The 23830-nt window shown below is 53.6% G+C and overlaps 2 protein-coding genes across 2 annotated transcripts in view; both read right to left on the bottom strand.

Moving 5' to 3' along the window:
- Positions 1–1535, bottom strand: part of LOC143830980 (aldehyde oxidase 2-like) — a 42761-nt gene extending 41226 nt beyond the window's left edge. Inside the window, exons 1-2 of the mRNA XM_077324198.1 lie at positions 1521–1535; positions 6–190 (exon numbers count right to left, since the gene is read on the bottom strand). Of these exons, the coding sequence (XP_077180313.1) occupies positions 6–190; positions 1521–1535 (200 nt within the window). The remainder of the gene's footprint in view (positions 1–5; positions 191–1520) is intronic.
- Positions 89–22508, bottom strand: LOC143830982 (maestro heat-like repeat-containing protein family member 7). Its single transcript, XM_077324199.1, has 20 exons — positions 22452–22508; positions 22129–22278; positions 20492–20605; positions 19952–20031; positions 18632–18767; positions 16698–16793; positions 15527–15631; positions 14895–15030; positions 13171–13289; positions 11599–11748; positions 10653–10807; positions 10160–10307; positions 7946–8124; positions 6944–7081; positions 6394–6508; positions 4620–4763; positions 2663–2839; positions 2281–2376; positions 1741–1850; positions 89–190 (listed from the first exon to the last, which is right to left on the bottom strand). Exons 1-18 carry the CDS (start codon positions 22506–22508, stop codon positions 2296–2298), a joined length of 2280 nt encoding a protein of 759 aa, XP_077180314.1. The 3' UTR covers positions 89–190; positions 1741–1850; positions 2281–2295.
- Between the last annotated feature and the right edge of the window lie 1322 nt (positions 22509–23830).

A 23830-nucleotide genomic window follows, 5' to 3' on the forward strand; every position in this document is an offset into this window, starting at 1 on the left:
TGTACCTTCCTCGTAGCTTCCAAGAGGTGTTTGGGGCACTCACTGTGGTACAGTCAATGCCCCCATATAAAATAGTCAAGTCCTCAATGACATCTGTGCCGAGCTGGAACCGGACTTGCATTGCAGAATTGGTGATTGACATCGCATTCTTCCTCCGGTCAGCCTGTCGGAATGCGGAAACAAATTCATCCTGCCGAGACAAGGAGAAATCTGGTCATTTACCCCTCTACAGTTGACCCTTGCTTTCATTCAAATAGCCTAAGGGCCACTTTGCATATGAAGAAATGCTTACCTAGAAGGTGCTGCCAAGGTGAAAAGTACTGCAACAAATGAAGATTATTACATTTGATGATAAACATAAGCACAGGTTTTGCATAGTGTTTTGCACCTGGTGTACTCTCATTGGAAATATACTACTTATTTCTCTGTCTGTGCACACACAGGAAATATTCTCATGTGCTTCTAGAGACATGTCATCTATATGAGATTTGCGTATTATTTAATACACACACACACTTAAGCATGAAACTCAACATCAAGAAAATAAAGATCATGGCATCCGGCCCTCTCAATTCCTGGCACATAGATGGGGAAGAAATTGAGGTAGTGACAGATTTTATTTTCCTGGGCTCCAAGATCACTGAAGATGGGGACTGCAGCAAAGAAATTAAAAGACGCTTGCTCCTGGAGAGAAAAGCTATGGCAAATCTAGACAGCATCCTAAAAAGCAGAGACATCACCCTGCCAACAAAAGTGCGTCTAGTCAAGGCTATGGTCTTCCCAGTTGCAATGTGTGGCTATGAAAGTTGGTCCATAAGGAAGGCAAAAGCGTCAAAGAATTGAGGCTTTTGAACTCTGGTGCTGGAGAAGACTCCTGCGAGTCCCTTGGACTGCAAGGCTAACAAACCGGTCACTCCTAGAGGAGATCAGCCCTGACTGCTCCTTAGAAGTCCAGATTCTGAAAATGAAACTCCAATACTTTGGCCACCTCATGAGAAGGAAGGACTCCCTGGAGAAGAACCTAATGCTGGGAGCGATTGAGGGCAAAAGAAGAAGGGGACGACAGAGAATGAGGTGGCTGGATGGAGTCACTGAAGCAGTCAGTGCGAGCTTAAATGGACTCCAAGGAATGGTAGAGGACAGGAAGACCTGGAGGATCATTGTCCATGGGATTGCGATGGATCAGACACGACTTCGCAACTAATAACGACAACAACATATATACTAGTAGTAAAGCCCGTTACATTCTGTAATACAATGGGTGCAAGCTCATGGTTTGGTGTGGGTTTAGTGACTCAGTTGGAAGCTGGCACCCCTAAGAAGAGGTCAACAGACACCCTGTAAAGTGGGTGAGGCTGAGAGAGCACTGGTATCACTGCTCGGTCAGAACAGATTAATCAGTGCCCAAGGTCACCCAGCTGGCTGCATGTTCGGGAGTGCAGAATCGAACCTGGCATGCCAGATTAGAACTCCGCACTCCTAACCACTACACCAAACTATACACAGTTATCCTACCCAACCATCTTCTGTATCATTGTGCCACTTCTGGGGTTTCTCGAAACCTGAGGAATATTTCAGGTATTTCTCAATGTTAAAAAAGTTGAGAAAGGCTGCCTTAGATGGGCAAATGCTGCATTCTCTGACATGCGGATATTTAATGTCTGCAGAAACTGATTTTTTATTGGCAGTTTGATCCAGGAATTCTTGCTAGACAAAAGGTACCAAAAATGGAACACTCACTTTCTTTGAAAACGGTATAAAAACGGAGACGATGACCTCCGAGGGCAAAAGGTCTGCCTCTGGCACTCGTGCAAGGAATTCGCCGTTCAGGTGAATCTGTCTCCTCCCACCTGCCAGAGAAAAGTGTAGCCCTTACAGACCGTCCTCTTTGCAGACATGCAGTTTACACAGCCCATGAAAATTTTAAAAGATATCAGATCGTACGCCTGCAGCAGACCGGTTAGTCCATGGATGGGAGACCTCTGAGGAAATCCAGGGTTGCAGACCAGAACCAATGGGATGAAATAAATTCAAAAGAAATTCCGTCCAAACATCCGGAAGAAGTTCCTGACAGTGAGAGCGGTTCCTCAGTGGAACAGGCTTTTGAATTCATTTCATCCCATTGATTCTGGTACTAGAAGGTGGTAATCGTCTTCTCTCCAGGCTAAACAGACCAAGCACACAGACCGTCCCAAAATGGCTTTCTGTCCCCCTGCTCACGTCTCTGGTGACAGGATCTGCTAGCTGGATCAGCAGGGGCACCTGGCTACGGAAGATTACCTCCTTGACGGAGTGTCAGTTGCCATCTGACACGGCCACCCCATTCATTAAAGTCTCAACGAGCTCCTTGGAGATTCTTCTCAATTCGTCATCCTCCTAAAACGAATGGGAACCCAGTCAGTCAATCCCAAATTCCGGGGGCCTTGATGGGAGGGGAGGGGGAGGTGGTGGCTAAATCAATCAAGTGGCCATCTAATGCTTTGGAGCAAATGCACCCTTCCTTCTTGGGACCCCTCAATTCAGCGCATCAGGCTGCTGACAATCTCTGGGGATGAATTTGGGGCCGAAGGAAAGAGCGAAGAACAAGAAGAGTTGGTTTTTATACAATAGGACAACGGTACGGAGGTGGCAACGGTACGGTCTTGCCTGCTTGCTGCCTTACATCATGGAAATACTGGAGCATTGTTTGGATCAGTTGGACGCAAAGGGAGGTGTATTTTTTCATTTCGATTCTATCGAACACCGACTGCAGGGTTTTGATGGTCTCCTTCACTATCCTTTTGTCCATGCTGACAGCGCTAGTCGTGAGAGGAGTCAGGAGGGCCTCCAGAGACTCGTCCTGAAGGGAGGAAATGAGGGATGAGACCAGGTGGCCACACCGAGGGTGAGACACGCTCAGACCTTTCTTCCGGGCTCCCTGCGCAGGCACATGGCCTGTGCCGCCAACCGAGAGCAGGACTCATTCTGCCTCTGACTTTTCTCTCCTGACAGAATGTTCCCCCTCGCGGTCCAAAGAGAGCGCGCGTGACCAAGGGAGGGATGCAGCTGATGGTGAGCTCAGAGAGACCTCCTTTCAATCAGCTGGCGGGAATTCTTCCTTCCTTCCAGGCAAGGTTGTCCAGTCCCAGGCTGGGAAATTCCCGGAGCTTTGGGGAGGGCACTTTGTTAGGGAAGAGCTTGGGCAGCCAACCACAGGGCATAGGGCCCGAGGCCTTCCTAAAAACCTAAGAAGGGCGCTGCTGGGTCAGACCAGTGGCCCATCTAGCCCAGCACAGTCCCCCTGGAGGGCCAAGAACAGGGCAGAGAGGGCGAGGCCTTCCTGAGAGCATCGGAAGAGCCCTGCTGGATCGTCTATCATAGAATCATAGAAGAGTTGGAAGGGGCCATACAGGCCATCTAGTCCAACCCCCTGCTCAACGCAGGATCAGTCCTAAGCATCCTAAAGCACCCAAGAAAAGTGTGTATCCAGCCTTTGCTTGAAGACTGCCAGTGAGGGGGAGCTCACCACCTCCTTAGGCAGCCTATTCCACTGCTGAACTACTCTGACTGTGAAAACCTTTTTCCTGATACCTAGCCTATATCGTTGTACTTGAGGTTTAAACGCATTACTGCATGTCCTCTCCTCTGCAGCCAGCAGAAACAGCATGCTGCCCTCCTCCAAGTGGCAACCTTTCAAATACTTAAAGAGGGCTATCATGTCCCCTCTCAACCTCCTTTTCTCCAGGCTGAACATTCCCAAGTCCCTCAACCTATCTTCATAGGGCTTGGTCCCTTGGCCCCAGATCATCCTCGTCGCTCTACTCTGTACCCTTTCAATTTTATCTACGTCCTTCTTGAAGCGAGGCCTCCAGAACTGCACACAGTACTCCAGGTGTGGTCTGACCAGTGCCGTATACAATGGGACTATGACATCTAGTGATGTTGATGTGATGCCCCTGTTGATACAGCCCAAAATGGCATTTGCCTTTTTTACCGCTGCATCACACTGCCTGCTCATGTTTAGTTTACAATCCACAAGTACTCTAAGGTCTCGTTCACACACAGTGTTACCTAGAAGCGTATCCCCCATCCAGTAGGCATGCTTTGCATTTTTCTGACCCAGATGCAGGACTTTACACTTATCTTTATTAAATTGCATCTTGTTCTCATTTGCCCATTTCCCCATTGTGTTCAGATCTCGTTGAACTCTGTCTCTATCTTCTATCACACCATCCGGTCTCACACAGGGGCCAACCAGTTCTTCAGGATGACCAGCAACAGGGAGTAGAGCCTGAGGCCTTCCTCTAAGGTTGCCTCCTGGCTCTGGGATTCAGAGGTGGACTGTCTCTGGATGTGGAGGTTCCCCTCAGTCCCCATGGCTAGTAGCCAGTGAGAGACTTGTCCTCCGTTCATTGGTCTAATCCCCTTTTCAAGCTGCCTGTTCCTTGGCCATCCCAACGTCCTCTGGCAGCAAATCCCACCTTTTCATCTCTCTCTCTCTCTCTGCGCAAAGGAGTCTTTCCCAAGGAAGTCCTTTCCCAAATCTGTTCCTCCCCAGGCTCCACCCCCCAGAGCTCCAGGCTCTTCTCGATCCAGAGCTGGCCATCCTATGGGACCGCTGCCCGCGGGCATCCTCTTACTTCCAGGTTGTGTTGCAGCAGGTGTCCCAGGCCTCGGATACCGAACAGCTGCATTTGTGGACACGGTTGTGCCATCCACCCTCTGAGGACGTCCAGGATGTCCTGCTTCACAAACCTCAGTCCGATGTCTCTGTGGAACAGGAGCTGAGGCACAAAACCCCCGTCGTGAGCAAGGGCAAACAGGACCACCTCCCTCCTGATGCCCAGGCCACAGAGGAAGATCCGTTCCCCTTTAGGAGGTGGACTCTCTATGGATTACGTGGGCTCCTTGGACTGAGATCACGGCCCCTCCACGATACTGGCTCGGGGCACTTGACAACAGGTCACAACAGGAAAGCACGGCTCATTAAAACAATCCTCCCAATGGTCAAATGCACGGGATTGCGAGGTCACTTAGAAAGCTCACGACAGATGTTGCACTGTGTGTCTGCAGTGCTTGGGGGACGACAATGGCGAGGGGAGAGAAGGCCCAGGAAACAGCCCACAGGGCTTCCAGCTGCCTGCCACGGGGGAGGAAACGGCTGGGGATGGGGGGTGCTTTGGGGGACAAGGCCATGGAGTCTGCCCATCAAAGCTGGGGGAACAGAACTGTGCTGCCTGGAGAGGAGGGGTCTTTCCAGGCCCCCCCCCCCCGTCCGAGGCACTCCAGCCCTTCGAGCAGATCGGCCCTCCTAGCGCTTCGGCCCTTAGAGCACATCGGCCCCTAGAGTGCCTTGGTCGTTCCAGTGTTTCATAGAATGCACAGCACACTGTTTTGCAAGAGCCTTTGCGCTGCATAGATGTTTTTAGTTCCTTGGCTTTGTAAAACAAATTGTGCACAATAAAAGTAATATGAAAGTCCTTACACCCTTGAAGGTCCTAACTGTCGCCCGTTGGGTTTTTAGGGTTCCACTTCCGGGTCCCCCCCTTTTGGTTTTTGTTCCATGTTGTAAAAAACACATTTTGGGGGAAAGGGGAAGGGAGCAGAGCATGATGGGAGGCTGCCTCCGTGGGACTCTTGAATTCCAGCCTGGGAAAGGAGGGGAGAAAAGCTCAGATGCGGAGAGGCGAGAGTCGACTCTCAGCCTCCCAAGGAAATCCAAGGGGAGGCTCAGACAAGGTAGGCCTCCTCACGTGGAAACCGTCGTGGTCCTTGCCCCAGACCTTGGAATGACCTCAGCGACCCCCGAAGTCCTCCACCTCCTGGGGGGGGGCGGGAGATCTCCTGCTTTCCCTCCAGGCCACAGAGACCCATTCCCCTGGTGAAATGGGCAGCTCTGGAAGGTCGACGGGGTGGCAGGACACTCTCCCCCCAGCAGCACCCCCCCAGCCTCTGCCCCCCGGTCTCCAGGGATCTCTGGGCAATCCTCCCGACAACCCTCACCCTCCCCACCGCCGGGAAGGGAGCTCCAGCAAGCCCGATCCCATCCGATCTCCGGAGACAAGCCAATGCCCTGGCCAGTCTCTGGAGGGGAGGCCTCCAAGGGGTTGGGGGGCAGTTCCTCCCAGGAACACGAGGGGTCAGGATGCAGAGCCAGGAAAGGGCCAACCACCTGCCCACGCCCCTGGCCTGGCTGCCAGACAGCCCCCAGGTCTGCTGGCTACGCCACACACCCCGGATGAGAAACAGCAAGAGAGCCGGGAATGGGACAGAGTCTTGGTGCCCCCAGGGAGAGCTCCTTGTGGTCCTGCCTGGCTGGGAACGGGTTCAAGGAGGTCAAGAGTCCAGTAGGCCACGATCCACGGATTGACCCAGCACAAGTGTCTGCATGTGTCGCGGTCATCCAGGGCTCACCTCGGTGAAAAAAGCCATTCCAACTGTCCTCTCCTTCAGCTCGTGATGGTACAAATATGCGTTGGCCAGTTTGAAGGTCATCACCATGTGCGCTTTGGTGAACTTGAACAGCTCCCTGTGTGGGGAAAACACAAAATCCCCAAAGGGTCAGCGACTCCGAAGGTTCAAAGTCAGGAACGGCTGGGCCCTGCTACCCCTGTGGCGGCTGCAGCGCATGCGGCATCCCCCAATCTGTCTCAGGAGGCTGCAGAGTGAGCCCCACCGAAAGTGCTGTCTTTTAGGAAGCAGCATCTAATGGACAACGGGGATGCCAGACCCCAGGTAGGAGCTGGGGCTCCCCCGTTCCACAGCTCCTCTCCAGGGGACGGAGATCTGTCCCCCTAGAGAAAAGGGCTGCTAGGGAGGGAGGACTCCCTCGCCCTCTCCTCCACTCAGGTCCCCCCTGCCCCCAATCCCACCAATTCTCTGCTCCACCGCCAAAGGCTCTCTAGTGAGGCAGCTGGCTCCTTCTGGCCGGCCGGCCCATCCCTCTTGGCCTGCCTCTTCTTACCTGACGAGGTCAAAAACCCCTTCGAAGAAAGTACCCGGCTGCTGCAGTTTGTCCCAGGTGCCTTGTATCGTCAGTATGTTGTACACCCTGCAGAAGCCCATGCATGCGATGAGGTTCTTCAGGGCCTGGACGCCAGAGCTGAACGGAGCAAAGGAGAAGGTGTCCCCAGAAGCCGTTTTGCCCAGCCGGACCGCCTCTAAGGACAGGGGTGGCCCCTGCTGGCAGGCGCTCATGGGAACTGTAGTCCAAGTCCATCTGGCCATTTTGTCTATGGCCATCTGGAGAGCCACACTTTGCATGTCTATTGCTTGGGTTTTGCTGCTAGCCTAGCTTTGCCTGGCCTGGCCAAATCAGGGGTATGGCCACTGTGGAGGGCACAGACACACCTCAGAGCCCTCCAAGGGCAAGTGACTGATGGGGACCCCCGGAAGGGGCTTCCAAGACCAATGGAAGGCAGAGGTGGGTGGCCATTGCCTTCCTCTGCAGACCTTTTGTGGTCATCCTTTCTGTTGGCAGAGTTTATAGATGCCCTGGCTGCTGGAAGAATAAATAGCTTATTGAGAAAAGAAGCAGCTTTGTGAAGAAGAGAGGAGAGAGATGGTCCTAACAGTCTAACTGACTAATAGTTTTCTTCCCAAAGCAATTGGGAGCAAGTGTGCTCAAAGGAGCAGGAGCCAATGAGGACACGGGCAGAGTGTTTGGAAAAGACCAGGACATTCCTAAAATACACGTGCTACTTCACTCCTCCGGCGCAGACAGGATCCAGGAGGACAAAGTCTGAATCCCATGTTGTGAAATCTCAGTGGATGTCCATGGGCCCATCGCATGCTCTCCACCTAGCCTACCTCATAGGGTTGTTGTGAGGATAAAATGGAGGAGGGGAAAAGACGTAAGCTGCCATTGTGGGGGGAAGCGAGTAGCTTGTAGCTGAAGGACAGGTGAGATCCGTCCCTGTCTCATGGGAGAGCAGAACCGGGCCCATCTCCGATCTTGGCTTCTTACCTCACTACTCCGGATGGTTCTGAGGCCTCAGAATAATTGGACCTCCTGGATCCTTTCCTGCTCGATCCCAGGGAGTAACTGATTTGAGTCACCAGCGCTATCAGCAGGTGTGGGAATTTTTCCCGGACAACTTCAGCCGCGTTGGGCAGGGTCAGGATCCAGCGCAAGGCATTGGTGGCCTGGGGGGAGGAGAAGGAGGAATGGATTCAATAGAGGCAACCAAGAACCAGAGAACCTGCCAGGCAGCCCCTCCTGCGGACCCTGCGCAGAGACCAGGGGCTGAGTTCCAGACCACAGAGACCAGTTCCCCCGGAGACAAGGGCTACTCTGCAGGTCTGGCATTAGGCACCATCCCTCCACCACAACTACAAGGCAGAAGACTCAGGAGGGGAAAACCTGCGTCTAAAACAGGACAATTTTAGATGCAATCAACAAACTTGCTCTCTTTTTCTGAATTTGGTTTTGGCTGTAGCGACACCCAAAACAATGGTTTCTGCCAAAAAGCTTTCAGCAGCTATGGTCGAAGCAAATTTCTTTTTACAATTTCCAGGAACAAAGGCTTACGGGTAACAATTCTCCTTGGCTGCTGATGTCACCTTCACTTGGGAAGCCTTTATCGATTTTGCAGCATCAATTATTTTTCTGGATGGATGCTTGCCTCTTTTTTCCAGTTAAGAGAACAACGTCCTCTTAGAATTTTGAGAATCTTTAAGAGTTCATTGACTTACAGATAACAGTAAGGGGCTTTACGCACCGGGATCTTTGTAGCAAATTGGTCACTGAATGAAAAATCGCCATTTAAAATAGTGGAATTCGTCGTTATGCATACCTGCCTTTGTAGTGGAATCCAGTTGCGTTTTGTAGCGTTTCCCACAGGCTTCCGGTCTCGGCAGAAATCGCTAGAAAGGAAGCGCTATTGCCAAGCTCGTCCCGCCCCTGGCCGTCAAGCAGCCAATGGGCAGCCGTTAGCATGCTCCCAAACAGCCCCTTTCCCTTTAAGAAAGGTTTTTTTAAAAAAAAAACAGACCCATTGCAACGAATCTGTGTAGATTCGTTGCAACGGAGAGACCCATCCAGCTGCCTAGTGTGTTTGAGCTGTCGTTTGATCGTTTGATCGTTGCCACGCTCCCTCCGAGTGAAAAAAAAAATCCCCCCCCCCTCTCACGGGCCCGATTTTCGGCTGAATGAATGTGTAAAAAATAAAGGGAAAATACATCAGCAAACGGGCTTTTCTGTGGTTTGTGCTTAGTGACTAAAGGGGAGGGACTGAAGCCAGGGAAGCCTCTAAACAGAAAGAGGCTCGCTGGTGCGTTTATCCCCGCTCGCTCAGAGAAAAAAAAATGGCGATCGCTTCGCCGGAAGATCAGAGAAGAGAGCCAGGGGGAGGGACTTTGTAGAAACCGCAACAATGTTAACGCACAGGTCTTTTTCGCTAGTGTTGCAGATTGGTTGCAGGAGTGTATCGCTTTCCGGAGGGTGAATCCACTTTTGGGGATTTCCCTGAAAGCGTTACAAGGAAGCGCTTTTTGCAGATTGGTTTCAGGTGTGTGGCAGATTGTCGACGACGTTGTGCAAAACAGCAAATCAGTAGCGTTTTCAATTGGCAACCATTGTGCTATTTTGAAGGCGTGCAAAAAGCCCCTAAGTGTCAAAATGTCTTGTACAAAACGAAATGGACTCTTTAATACTTATGGATTCATATTCATTCAAGTGCGTAGCCGTGTCAGTCTGAAGTAGCACAACAAAAGTTGAGTCCAACAGCACCTTTAAAGGCAGCAAAGATTACAGATAACTTAGCTGAACAAGAATCACAAGCAACAACAATCATAACAACCAGGGAGATGGTATGATGAATGCATTTTTACACTAGAATCATGACTTATAAGCCCCCTGTTACTCGTAAAATACTGCAAAGCGCTTTTCTGCTCAACTGATGGAAGCGGCCTGGCAGAAACGACCGTTTTGCATGTCACCGCAAGGAAAAGGCAATGAAGAAAAAGACGGCAAGCAAGTGGGCTTACGGCTTCTCAAACTGTCCTGTTTTAGACACAGCTTTTCCTGTGGTGTGGGAATTCTGTCCCCCCCTCTGAGATCCCTCCTCCCACCTCCAAAACATTTCCTGCCCAGCCTCCCCGGCCCTGGATGGCCAGGCTCTTCCCAACCCGGAGCTGGCGGCCCAAAGGGACCCAGAGCAGTCCTGGTGGGGCTTTGTACCGCCAGAGGCAGGAGGGACTTGCTGTTGCGCCTCCCAGAGTTTTCCGAGCGGGGGTCTTCGCCCTGCAGGCGTTTCAGCAGCGGCCTCAGGAGCCTGGTGTTGGAATAGGGATCGGAAACCAGGGCTTTCCACACCTCCTTGGCATTGCTGCGGTTTTAAAAACAGAGCAAGAAAGGAAACTCAGGCTTTGGCTCACACTCCCACTGGCGGCCCCAACTGCAGGCCTTCCGTCCCATGGTGAGATCTCTGGGTCAGGGGGGCAGCTGCCGCCAAAGCCCCATCTCCCCACCCACCCTGCCAAGCCGACTGGACCTCCCACGGCCCCTCAGGGAAGCCCCCTCTAGCCCCGCCCGCTTCCCGAAAGCACTTGGCAGGTGTCAGGCCAAAGATCAGGGCGTGGGCACCGCATTGGGGAGCCCTGCTCTGCTGTGTTTCTCCCCAAACATCACCCAAACCTCCCCACAACCCACCCTCAACAGCTGCCCCACCTACCCATCACAGCCCACGGAGACTTCCAGCAGGCAGTCCACCACTCCGCCGACACGCCTGCACGCCAGGGAGCAGATGGCCCTCTTGGCCTCCTGCTTGGTGAAGGCATCCCGGATGTTGGGGAGGCGGCTGTATATCTCCCTGACAGTCAAGGGCAGCTGCAGGACGGAAAGGGGACCATGAAGGCAACAACCTGCCTGCCCTCTCACCCCTGCCTTGCCACCAGCCAGTTTTCAGTTAGAGTCGGAAGATCCATTGCTTGGGGCCAGAGAGACCGTCTGGAACCTGCAAAAACCTAGCGGCCCCTTCAAGGACATCTATTCTCCTATTTATGGGTAGGCATTTGTGGACTGTGCTCCCTGAGAGAGCCAGCGTGGCTGAGAGTGGCGGACTGCAATCTGGAGGAGCCTATTAGAATCCACGCCTCCACATGCAGCTATCTGGGGGACCTTGGGCTAGTCCCAGTTCTTTTGGGGCTGTTCTCGCACAGCAGTTTCCCTTAGAGCTCTCTCAGCCCCACCTACCTCTGGGGTGGGGAGAGGGAGGAAAAGGTATTTGTAAGCCACTTTCGGACTCCTTTGAGTAGTGAAAAGCGGGTTTCAGAAATCCAGCTCTTCTTTACTGATACAGCGGTTCAAACGGAGCAGTAATATCGGGGCTCTCTCAGCCTCGCCTCCCTCACAGGGAGTCTGTTGTGGGGAGAGGAAAGGAAAGGCGAGTGGAAGCCGCTTTGAGACCCCTTTGTGTAGAGAAAAGCGGCATATAAGAACCAACGCTTCCTCCTCCTCCTCCTCGATAACTCACCTTTCTTATTCATAGGGTCTCCAAATTCAGCGCAGGGCAGCTTCCCGGGCTGATATGGGAAGGAGGCAAGGCCCCCCCTTTCTGCCCCCATGTCCACAACTACCAGACAAGCTCCCCCCCCCCCCAATTTCCTCTTGTTCCTCACATCTTCCACATCCGTCCCGCACTCTTCCAGGAAGGATCTCAGCAGCATTGATGCAGCCTGAGAGATGAGTCTGTCTCCGTGAATCAGGTTGCTGGTGGTTTTGAGAACCAGTTCTGTGAGCTGACCGGGGCTGAGGTGCTCCCCGAAAGCCTGACACAGAGAGAAAGCAGAAAGAGGGTTTTCCTTGGACCTGCTGCTCACCCCGGCTGTTCATGGCGACACCGAGCGGGAAGGAAAACTGCAAGAGCAACGAGACCAAGCAGGAGCCCTGCAGCACCCTGAGGGGGAACTAACTTTTGTCCAGCCGTCCTGGACAAGAGAGGATTTTGCCAGAGGCCCACTGGCCTTTGCAGGAGCCACCCACAGATAAAGGGGGGCAGATTCACATAGTTGCCTCTCCAGTATAGCAGCTTCAATATGTGATCTGAATCTTAGATTCCGGTCCAGTAACTGGCTCTCTCTCACATATCCAATAAGCTGTGACTCTTGAAGTCTCCAGGGAAGGCCAAACTGGCTCTCCAGATGTCCATGGACTACAACTCCCATGAACCCCTGCGCGGGAATTTCAGTCCATGGACATCTGGAGAGCCACAGTTTGGCCACGCCATAGACCCAGAAAATCTGGTTCATTCCTAAGGTACTACTGGACTTGAATCGACCTCTTCTACAGCAGAACAACATGGCAACGCTCCTGGAATGATTGGAACAGCCAAATCTGAAGGTTTTTCAGGGCTGTAGCATGGAGGTCCCTAGGAATGAATGACCTCCAAAATTCCTATAGTAATAGTAGGCAGGAGTTCTGGCCCTGCTGGTGGACCTCCCGAAAGCCCCTGGGTTCTGGCCCCTGTGAGACCCCGAGTGTTGGACTGACTCGTCCCCTGGCCTGATCCAACAAGGGCTTCTCTTTTGTTATTCCCGGCCGCGGCTAGCCTGGTCTCATGAGACCTCGGAAACTCAAGAGGGTCCGCTTTGGCTAACACGTGGATGGGAGACCACAAAGAAGAATTCCAGGGTGGCGAAGCAGAGGCCGGGAAACTACCTGTGAATTTTGGGCTCTGGAAATCCTGTGGGGGGCCAAAAGCTGGCTACACAAACTGCACCTTCAAAGAATTCACCTGGACATTCAAACTGCGCATGTCTGGGGGAAGTTCCTCTAGCACTCTCTTCCAGAGATGGACTTTCCCCAGACATGCTCAGTTTGAATGGCTTCCCATGGGTGTCCTGCTAAAAACGCAGCCCAGAAAGTTTCCAAACCCAAAGGGAAATCTGCCACGTGGCCTTCTGGAGTGTGGTTTTAGGGGGACACCCATGGGAGTCAACTGGAAAGATGGCGGGAGAAGAAAAGGCCTGGGAGGGAGATTATTTTTAGGATGATTCTGTTAGTATTATTAAATGTATAGTCTGCCTTCCTCCTGGGACTCAAGGTGGATGACATGATCATACCCCATAAAAGCCCCGCCCCATTAAAGCCCAAGGTGGCTAAAAAGACCCTCCTACCACCCCACAGTCATCAAACCAAGGGTTCACCCGAGAGGACAGAGGACTCTGACCTTCGGCGGTCTCGGGAAGTACCTGGGCCACTTTAGAGGCGTCGTTATGAAAGACGGAAGGGCCGGAAATGAAAACGTCTTCTCGCTCCCATTTCACGATATTCCCCTTCTTGTTCTTGGGTCTCTTGTCCATCTCCTTAACTAATCAGAATGTTTCGGGAGGGAAAAGTCAGCGTTAGTTTCTTCCCCATCCGCCGGCTGTTCCCCACTTCAGGCAGCCCGCCTGGGCCCCATCTGCACACGCTAGATCAGTGGTCCCCAACCTTTTTATCACCGGGGACCACTCAACGCCGGGGACCACTCACCGGGGACCACTCAACGCCTTTTACTGAGGCCCGGTGGGGGGGGGGTAGTTTACTCCTCTACTCTCAACCACTGCCCTAACGCTCTCTGATCGCTATGGTAATGTTTAAACATCCCTTCAAAATAAGATACAGACACGCCACAACAATGAACATAAGGAACATTTTCTTGTCATGGAAATCTTAACACATGACAATGACAAATCAATGGTTACCCTGAGCTTGTTTCTCTGCAACGAGATAGTCCCATCTGGGAGTGATGGGAGACAAGGACACCCGAAGTGTGTTGTAATGTAAAGGGCCGGGGGGGGGGAAGGGTGGGTGGGGGGGAGAAGGTGTCCCTCGGGGCCACCTCCAATTAGTCGAAGGACCACATGTGGTCATCCGCTAGATGATGCGCTTTCAATGCCCTTTCGAAGAATCCAGCTGCAAAAGCGCACTGAAAGTGCATTATCCAGTGTGTGCAGAATGGGCCACTGGTCCCTACTGCCGCTTTTGCATTATATCTTGCCGTTTCCACACTGTGGGTGCCCTGAGGAGGGGGGGGAGACCCTACCTTAGAAAAGTTTAGGAAGCCCTGAAAGGCCAATTTATTTCCTCGGGGAGGGGGCTAATGGGATATAAATAGCAGGTATTTGGGGATTTGGGACTTTACTTGGTTGGGATTCAGTTGTGAAGAACACCCCCGAAGGCAGAGATGGAATTCAGTGAGATCGGAACATGCTGGAAAGGGGGCCAGTGAGAACGGAGGAGTGCAGAGTTCTCCCTTTGGGTCCCAAAAAGGGAGCCAAGCACTCTGGGTGGGAGAGACACTTCAGGGAAGCAGGGTGTGTGAATGAGATCTTGGGGCACTTGGGGACGGGAAGCTAAAGGCGAGCAGACAGGGTGATGCGGCGGTAAAGGAGGCAAAGGCAGCCTTGGGCTGTATGAAAAGAGGCATCCCATCAAAATCGCAGGATGTCCGAGTCCCACCGTACATCCCACATTGCTTAGACTGCTCCTGGAATCCCATGTCCAGTTCTGGAGGCCCCACTCCAGAAAGGACGTGGACAAAATGGAGACGGTGAAGAGGAGATGGCCAAGCCAAGTGAGGAAAGGTCTGGGGAAGAGGAGGTGGAGAGGGGACAGGACGGCTCGCTTAAAGTATCTCAAAGGTTGTCATTTGGAGGAGGGCAGGGAACAGTTGATGGCAGAGGATAGGACCCACAGTCATAGATTTAAACTATGGGTAGAAAGGTACAGGCTACAGATCAGGGAATCTTTCTTTACAGTCTGAGTACTTCTACTGAGTACTACTACTGAGTCCTCATTTTAATAGTGCTGCGATCCCCCCCCCTCCCCCGAGTCTGTCAGGAGAGGACGGAATCAGCAGTTCAACAGTAAACAAATAAATAAAGGTGAGCTTTGAGCTGGTGGTTTTCAGATTTCCCAGCATGCCCCTCACCCATTTGGCTCATGGTCAGGTGGTGGAGGTGGTACATCGCTTGGGCCGCCTGCAGGCCAATCTCCTTCACGCTGTCCATGGTCCGCATGCCCAACACCGCCACCAGCTGGCCAAGCAAGGAAAACTCCTGCGAGACCTGAAAGGGAGAGGGAGGTGGGAAGGGGCCCCCAGGAAGCCTGCCGTGCTTTCCTCCTGCAGGGCCCCAGGCTGCCTCACTGGCCCAGAGAGAAGACTCGCCCCCCCCACTTCCCCCTCGAAGGGGAAACACCCTGGACCCCCACTTCTTCCCCTGCAGCTGACGGGCTGCATTTGCACTGGGAGGCATCACTGCTGCAGCAGCCCCTGAAACACTCAACAGCGTTGCTGTCAGGTCAGGAGGTTTCATGAGACGCTGCTTGTTTGTTCAGAGGTCTTGCACAACCAGTGGGGGTCCCTCTAGTCCAGCCTCCTGTCTCACGCGGGGCCGCCAGTTCCTGGGGCAGGCCCGCAACAGAGCCCAGAGGCTGTGGCCTCCACAAGAACATCAGGAGAGCCCTGCTGGAGCTGCTTCGGGGGATCCAACAAGATGCCCGGCATTTCGGTCACGGGATGTGCCCCTTGGGACGGGCTCTTCCGCTCCCAAGGATGCTCACGTCAAAATCGAGGTGTTCGGCGGCAAACTTCAGCACATGGCTGGTGCTCCTCACGGCTCTTTCCCGCTCGTGGGGCATCTCCGATTCCATCCAGCCGTTGGTGTGCTGTGAAGAAAGAGCACACTGGAGACAGAGAGCAAAACCAGAACCAGCAAAGTGTCCGTTCCAGGACCACTCCCAGAATGGCCCGTTGGGAAAGGACAAGGTTTGAGCCCAGTGGCACCCTGAAGACGCACAGAGAGAATTCGGGGGGTCTAAAGGGGAAGGATGGCTCCTCGCCAGAGAGCAGAGATGAATTCCCCTGGCAAAAACAATGGGTGTTTGGCGTGGGCTCCACGGCATCGTACCCCTCGGAGGTCCCCGCCCTGCCCAGCTCTCCCCTCCCATGGAGTGGTCTTCCTTTCTCGATGGGCTGGTCCTCTCCCCACTGGAGAGCTGGTTTGTTCTTCGCTGTGGGCAGGCCTTGCTGCGGGGGCCCCTGAGCGGCCTCCCCCCTAGAGAAGGCTTCCTCAGCCCGGGTTTCCTGGAACAGCCCTGGAAGGGTTTTCTGCAGGGGTGGGAGGGGATGGGTTTTGTGCACATATTTCCTCAAGTGATATGACCGCAGATGGTCATGCCAGTCTGCTCCCCCCTCCCAAAACGGCCAGTGATGGGCCCGGAGGGGGCGGGGAGGGGTGGGCCCCCGAGTGGGCGTGTCCACAGCTCTGCTTCCCAACCGTATTCTGCACGATCGCACCCCTCCTGGGGTTTGTCGAAGCCCGAAGGATGTTTCAGGGCTTTGTCCATGGTTAGAAAGTAGAGAAAGGCTGATCTAGAGTTTCTCTCCTGACCTCCAGGGAGCAGAGAAGAGCTCACCCCAAGAAAACAGCCACTTTGGGCGGTGGCCTTGATGGATGCTCCTCTCCTTGGGCCCTGCCCAGGGAAATCCCAAGTCGGCCACCTAAGCAGCTCCCTAAAGGCCATGCATGCCTGCTCTATGCCATGGAATAGAGGCTTTAAGCTGGGCCTGCATTGAGCAGGGGGCTGGACTAGACGCTGGTCCGGCCCCTTCCCACTCTACGGTTCGATCCTGGATTAAGCAGGGGCTTGGACTATATGGCCTGGGTGGCCCCTTCCCACTCTAGGATACTATGCTTTTATTAGGCCTTAGAGGAGTTACTAGTTCCCTCACTATCAATATTTCTTGAAGTCCATCCATGTTGGGCACCTCGGACAGGAGGCTGGTGAGCACTGAATTGCACGCGCTCATCGTCTGCTCGTAGAAGTCCTAAAGGGAGAGAAGACAACGCCGTTAGCATGAGCCAAGGCACGGAGAAGGTCAGTCTGCCAGACGTGGCCAGGGCTGGTGAAAGCAGGGCTTCTATTCCAGTGGAATATCCAGACGCGTTTGCAAGCAGGACAGGCCCAAGGGTGAGCCTCCGGGACACAGCTCTCACGTGCCAAATGGCCGCCATTCCTGAGGCTGCGTTTATAAAAAGCAAACGGGTGGCATTGCAGAAAGAGGAGTGTGGGGAGAACAGGGACCTCAGTGGGGTCCAAGGCCACCCAGTCCCCCCTCCAAAGCCGCCCTTTCCTCCAGGGGCACTGATCTCTGCCGTCTGGAGATGTGGTGCAATTCTGGGGGATCCCCAGGCCCCACTTGGAGGCTGGCATACTCTCTGCTAGCCCTAAAGGGAGAGAGAAAAGGAGAGGGGAGGGGACAATAAAAGGAGAATAACCAGGCAACAATGTGTGGGGTCCAAGAAGATGGCTACGTAGATACCGTTGAGAAACCAGAGAGAAAGACCCTGTTCCTCTTTCCAGAGAGAGGGCAGGGGATGGGTCCACTTTGCCACCCCCTGGGGCCCCGATCCTCGGGGCCTGGTCAGGGGAGAGTTCTTGGCATTGGGAAGAAGGGTGCAGGGACAGATTGGCAGCTTCGACTGAGCCCTTTCCCACCAGTCCCACTGGGCTGAGAATGAGTTCCTGCCAAATGGCCATTGGCCCCAGGTTGCAAAAACAGTCCCCCTTGGGGCCAGCCATTCCAGGGAGAGGGTGGGAGAATCGAGAAACAGCAGCTGGGATGTTTGCTTGGGGGAGGTGTGAAATTCGAGGAGGGGAACAATGATGTCCAAAAGAACAAGCAGCTTTCAAAGGGGAGGAGATCAATTCATGGAGGAGAAGTCTGTCAATGGCTGCGAGCTATTGTGACTAAAGGGATCCTCCCCATTCAGGGGCACTAATCCTCTGAATCCCAGGGTCAGGAGGCAAACTCAGGCGCAGGCCTGGTCCTTGCCGCTGGCCCTCCCCCCGGAGGAGCTGGTGGGCCGCTGGGTGAGCCAGGATGCTGGACTGGATGGGCCACTGGCCTGATCCAGGAGGGCTCTGCTCATGTTTTCACGAGTCAGCAGCTAAAACAGTAGAAAGAAGATGCAGCAGGACAGGAGAAAGTTGAGGGACAAAATCCAGGATAATGTGGTGACCCTCTGCTGATGGTTGCCAACTCCAGAGGGGGAAAGTCCTGGGGATCCCCTTCCAAAACCTCACCCCCGCCCCCCCCAGGCTCCACCTCCAAACCTATACAAAATTCCCAATCCATAAATTGGCAACACTGGATTTGACTGTGACTCTCTCTTCTGCAATACTGAGGCCGTTTTGTCAGCAACAAAGTCTCAGATCCAGATGTTCGACTGCAGGCCGACGCGGCCCCCCTATCAAGCAGGGCTCCTCGCCCTTCCTAAGCCCGTGGGCACCTCTGGAATCCTTCCCCAAGAATATGGGCTCAGCCACAGCATGGCTGCCTCAGGGGGCGGAGCCAGGCACAAAAAGGCAGGGAATGAGGTTAGGCATCTCTAAGAAGAAGCCAACCAGCATCTTGGGCTGAGGGGGAGGTTGCTGCTGAAGCGACTTTTTAAGAAGTCTGCACAACCTACCAAATTCCCAGGGGGAAAAACCACGCTGGGGGGCCGTGCTCTGAAACCACAGGCATGGGTCAGGCGATCCCTTGTGTCCAATTGCAAGGAGATGAGTCCCATCCCACCTGCCTTGTCTCTGAATCTGAACTTAGTTCCTGGCCAAGACACCATGTTTTTCAGTTTTGACCCCTGGACAGGGAGGGGGAGGCACCTGAGTTTGCGTTGGGTACGTAGAGCTGCCTGCTTTCAGCTTGGTCATTTTGAGAGCTGGTAAAGAATACACCTTCTTGATGGTCTTGCTCACTAAGTTGGATCTGACCTCACAGTCCAGCACAGGCTTCAGGAGACTGCAAATAAAACAGACAGTGGTGGAGGTGGGGGTGGAGAAACATTAGGACCCCACCACCCCGCCAAGGATGCACACACCTTCCCCCTACAGTCGATTCAACAGGATCAGCTCTGAATGTTTTATTCTCAAACAGCAGAGCAGATGCCAAGTCTGAGGGGTCCCAGTTAAAGACAAGAAGAAGAAGTAGAGATTATTTTAAATATCCACGAACCCAAGGAGTCCCGAAGTGGGACCCTTCCCTTCCTCTCCCACAACAGACACCCTGGGAGGTTGGTGAGGCTGAGAGTCCTCTGACAGGACTGCTCTGCGGAAACAGCCCTAAGAGAACTGTGTTGGAATGGCAATCAGCAAGTAATTTGGGGAAGTCAGCCCTGTGGGGATGTTGTTCAGCAGTGTAAGCAGCTCACTAGTGACATCTAATGAACACTGTGAGGTTGCAGGGAATTCTGAGCCATGTGCTCTGTTTAATCTGAGCTACCCCACCCACTTCCTCCTTTTTGAGGAAGAGAAGGTCAGCGTGCTTTGCAGAAGCAAGCAAGGAGCATCCATGAAGGATCTGCTGATGTGAGGCAGCCATAGAGGCAACTACTGTTTGCAACTACTCTGAAGAAGAAGAAGAAGAAGAAGAAGAAGAAGAAGAAGAAGAAGAAGAAGAAGAAGAAGAAGGGAATGTTTGAATCCCCAAAACCACCACTGAGAGGGGATTGGTGGCTTACAATGATTGACAACCTGAGGAGCAGGAAGAAACCTGCAGGTTGGACACACTTCCGGCTTCTCCGCCACCTTGTCGGGAAGGGAAAAGCCATGATGAGATGGCAGAATAATGCGGGAGGGGTCTCCCATCAGCAAGCGGTCAAGTGTGCGGTTTACAATCGCACTTTTACAAGCAGGAGGTGGCACGAATTGTCCCCCTCTATGCAGAAATGGTCATGGTTTGGGTCTTGCTTCTGCCCGCCAGCCTCGGAGGGCACCTGATACTTCTCACTTGGGTGGACAAGGGCTGCCATCACAGGAAGTGTCTGGCTTGAAGCTCTTCTGCCCTCAAACGACATCCTTTCCTTAGTCTCCTTTGGGTTGTTCCTCCCCCCTTCTCTTCACAACGGATGCCTGGCATTTCTCCGGCTGCAAGGCACCAGGAGCCTGGCCAGGAGAGCTAAGGAGGAGGAAACCTTGGGTACATACGTAAGGGAGCCAATGGTGGTCAGAGCAAGGTGGAGGATCGGGAAGCACACTGACTCCTGGGGCTCTTCTTCGATCATTTCCTGCAGTGGAAAAACACACAGACAGAGGGTCACTTCCAAGTGATGCTTTTAGGCAGGGGTGGCCCAACTGTGGCTCTCCAGATGTCCATGGACTACAATTCTGGAAAGGTTCCCTCAGAGGATGCCAGACAAAGCCTGGGATTCCGCTCCAGTCCCTCCACTCCCCAGATCCCGCCCTCCGCAGGCCCCATTCCCATTTCTCCACACAGAGGTGGCAGCCCTGGCCAGACGACGGCCGCCCCTTTCCGCAGGGGACTCCACTTGGGGACTCCACAGGGGACTCCACTTGAGTCGCTACGATGCAGAGAAGTCTGTGAGGGTCCGGGCCAGTGGAACGGAGGTCCCAGGAGCCTCCACTGGCAGCCTCGGGACCCCAAGGCCGCACCCCAAGCACGTCCCAAGCTTGAGACTCGCTCCCCCAGAAGCCCCCTCCCTGCTTTCCCCCTCCACTTTGACTTACTATTATGCATTGGAGCAATTCAGATTTGTGGGGGCAATCTTGCCTCCGGCTCCCCTGGAGGGCTCTGCTGATCAGGTTGATAGATTTTAGGAATGCTGTTTTAAGTGGTTGATTCTGGACGGAGGAGAAAGAAGCAGGGTGCAGAGAGGTTAGACCACCTTCCAGGAGTGGGTGCTGGGGGGAGGCGCCCAGCTGGAGGGAGACGGGAATCCCAGCGTCCTTCACGCAGGCAATCCCAGGAGCTGGCTGGGACGTTCCCCTCTTTTTTACAATTGAGAAACCCCTGAAACATTCTTTAGGCTTCAAGAAACTCCCAAATTTATTTATTTTTTTTGTGGGGGGGGGGGTTGGCATGACCATTTCTGGTCGTATCACCTGATAAAAGTTTAACAACTGAAAAAATAGATATACAAAATGAACCCCCAGCAATTTGGGAAACCCTTCCAGGACCACCAGGAAAGTCTTCACCAGGGGAACGACCCAGAGTTTATACGGAGACCAATCTCAGCTAGAATGGCCAGACCCTCCAGTGGAAGGGGGGTCCCTCGCCACCAGGCCCCACTGGCCAACACCAATGATCTGACTAGGAGGGGGACCTTACCCAGAAAAGACTGGGGTCCGGTCAATATTGCAGCAGTGCATCTATGTCACTACCCAAAGAGACCTCATCCCGTTGGGGACGGCACATCCGGTGTGACCCGGAAGTGACGCCATGAGGTCAGTGGTGGTGAGGTGACACTCTGGCTTTCGGACGAAAGCTTTAGGGTAGAAGTCAAATGGACCACACAGTCTTTGCCCAAAGACCAGAGCGTTGCCCTGCCATCGCTGCAGGACTCTTCCGGGTCACCTCGGAAGGGATGGAGGGACATCATGGCAATGTGGGCGGAGCTTCCCTAGGATGGAGGCGGGAATATCAGCCGGATGTTGGGAGGAGCTTCTGAGCAACGCAGGCTGCTCATGGGGAATTCGCTTCTCCAGACGTGTGGGCTCTCCCTCCTGGGAGGGAAACGGAAGCAGATTACCGGATTATCGCTCGGGGATCCTGTAGGTCATCCTGCATACTGCAGGGGGGTGGACTGGGTGGTCTTTAGGCCCCCTTCCAGGTATATCATTCCACAGTTTCTTTTTCCCATGGAGTCAGAAACAATTATGGGGCCACCTTTGCGTGTGTGTTTGGGGAAATAATACACCCACAAGGCCCATTATTTTTGCACCCGAATTCTTAGCAACGCAGCATGATGTGAAAGGGTTAAGGTAGGGTTGCCAGCTCCAGGTTGAGAAATTCCTGGAGATTTGGGGGGCGGAGTCTGGGGAGGGGCCAGAATGTTGCAGGGGAGGGGCCAGAATGTCACTGAATCTGCCTTTTGAAGCAGCCATTTTCTCCAGGGGATTCAAGAGATTCGGGAAGGAGAAGTATATCAGTGGCCAGTAACCCTGGTGACTGGGGGAACCTCCACAGTCAGAAGCAGTCAATCTCTGGAGCACAGAGTGAGGAGGTCACAAGAGGGGAAGGTCTTGGCCTCTCTGCCTTGTGGTTGGCCCTCCAGAAGAACCGGCTGCCCTCTGGGTATGACCGGATGCTGGACTAGAGGACCCCTGGCCAGATCCAGCTGGGCTCTCCGGATGTTTCCCAGTACCTTGTAGCCCGCACGGAACTGCCTCAGCAGCTCCGAGATGAGGAACTCGATCAGCAGGAGCAGGTCTTCTGTATTGGCCCCAGCGGCCGCATGCCCGTAGCACTCGATCCATGCGATGCAATCCTGAATGGGAACCCGGCCCTGCAGATCCTGGAGGTGAAGGGGAAGAAAGGGAAACCATTCAGCCGTATATCGAGCACAGCACAGTTCGAATCAGCCTCTGGACACCCTCAGCTCCTGAGAGTGTTCAGGAGAAAGGCAAGAAGATGAAAATGTCAAGGAAAGGCCTTAAAAGAGCCAGATTTCTGCCTGGTGGAAAGCACAGCCAACCCAGGGCCAGGGTCTGCCAAGGCAAGAGGGGGAGAGAGGTGGCTGACCATTGCTGGCCTATGTCTAGCGGCCCTGAATGTCCGTGGAGGTCGCCCACCCAAGGACTCACCAAGGCCAGCCCGGCTTAGCTGCTGAGATCTGAGCAGACGGACCTAGCCAGGTGACCCTGTTGAGACACAACTAATTGGCTCAGTGGACTTCGTGTTCCTTTGGGCTCTTTTAGCCTCATGTCCCTCACAGGGTGTCTCTTGTGGGTAGAGGAAAGGGAAGGCGACTGGAAGCCGCTTTGAGACTCCTTCGGGCAGAGAAAAGCGGCATAGAAGAACCAACTCTTCTTCTTCTTAAGTAATCTCAGGGCTCTCTCAGCCCAACCTCCCTCACAGGGTGTCTGTTGTGGGGAGAGGAAAGGGAAGGCGACTGGAAGCCGCTTTGAGACTCCTTCGGGCAGAGAAAAGCGGCATAGAAGAACCAACTCTTCTTCTTCTTAAGTAATCTCAGGGCTCTCTCAGCCTCCCCTCCCTCACAGGGTGTCTGTTGTGGGGAGTGGAAAGGGAAGGCGACTGGAAGCTGCTTTGAGACTCCTTCGGGTAGAGAAAAGCGGCATAGAAGAACCAACTCTTTTATCCACATATTAAGCTTAAAGATGTAGAAAAACAGGAGACGGGGACCATATTTTTTGATACAATGCTGCCCACTGAGAAATATCTTCAGCCTAGGGTTCTTTTGGGGCTCCAGCTGAATTCAGAATAGATTCAGCTGGGGAAAGGCTTTTGTTTTTTGGGGCTCTTCCCTCCATGAAGAAGAAGAGTTGGTTCTTATATGCTGCTTTTCTCTCCGCAAAGGAGTGTCAGAGCAGCTTCCAATCTCTTTCCCCTCTTCTCCCCAAAACAGGCACCCTGTGAGGGAGGTGGGGCTGAGAGAGCTCTGGGAGAGACTGATCGGTGAGAACAGCACTATCAGAGCTGCAACTAGTCCAAGGTCACTCAGCTCAGTCCCAGCTCACCCGATGAGAAGCCGCTGGTCTTACGCGCTCCACCAAGCTGGCTCCCCCCCTCCAGCCAGCCGCATGATCCCTCTTCCCCGCTGAACCTTTTTCTTTGCCGCTCTTACCTTTTCCCGTTTCTCTTCGCTCTGGCTGGACGTGTGTCACAGTTCTCTATTTGGGGGCTTTAATGCCTAAGGCTCGAACTTGGCAGCACTTAGGGAGGCCGAGCGGTGGGGGGTCAGCTCCGGCAAGCGAGACAAATCAACGGAGAAAGAAATGGTTCTGCAACTGTACCTCCGATGTCTTCTCCAGAGTAAGAGACCTCCTGGCTTGCATCTGATTCCCATCGTCTCTGAGCACCATCAGGATTTCTCTCAGGGGGCCTGT

The sequence above is a fragment of the Paroedura picta genome, chromosome 2 (genome assembly GCF_049243985.1).
Source record: "Paroedura picta isolate Pp20150507F chromosome 2, Ppicta_v3.0, whole genome shotgun sequence".
In the NCBI taxonomy this organism is placed as follows: Eukaryota; Metazoa; Chordata; class Lepidosauria; order Squamata; family Gekkonidae; genus Paroedura; species Paroedura picta.

Excerpts from the sequence above, each read along its gene's own strand:
- LOC143830982 (XM_077324199.1), bottom strand. The coding sequence starts at position 22,508 with ATGGTCAGCCACCTCTCTCCCCCTCTTGCCTTGGCAGACCCTGGCCCT. Across the intron at positions 18,768-19,951 it reads ACCACCATTGGCTCCCTTAC|TCTCCTGAAGCCTGTGCTGG; the intron begins GTATGTACCCAA and ends TTTTATTTGCAG. Across the intron at positions 6,509-6,943 it reads GGGGTTTTTGACCTCGTCAG|GGAGCTGTTCAAGTTCACCA; the intron begins GTAAGAAGAGGC and ends TTCCCCACACAG.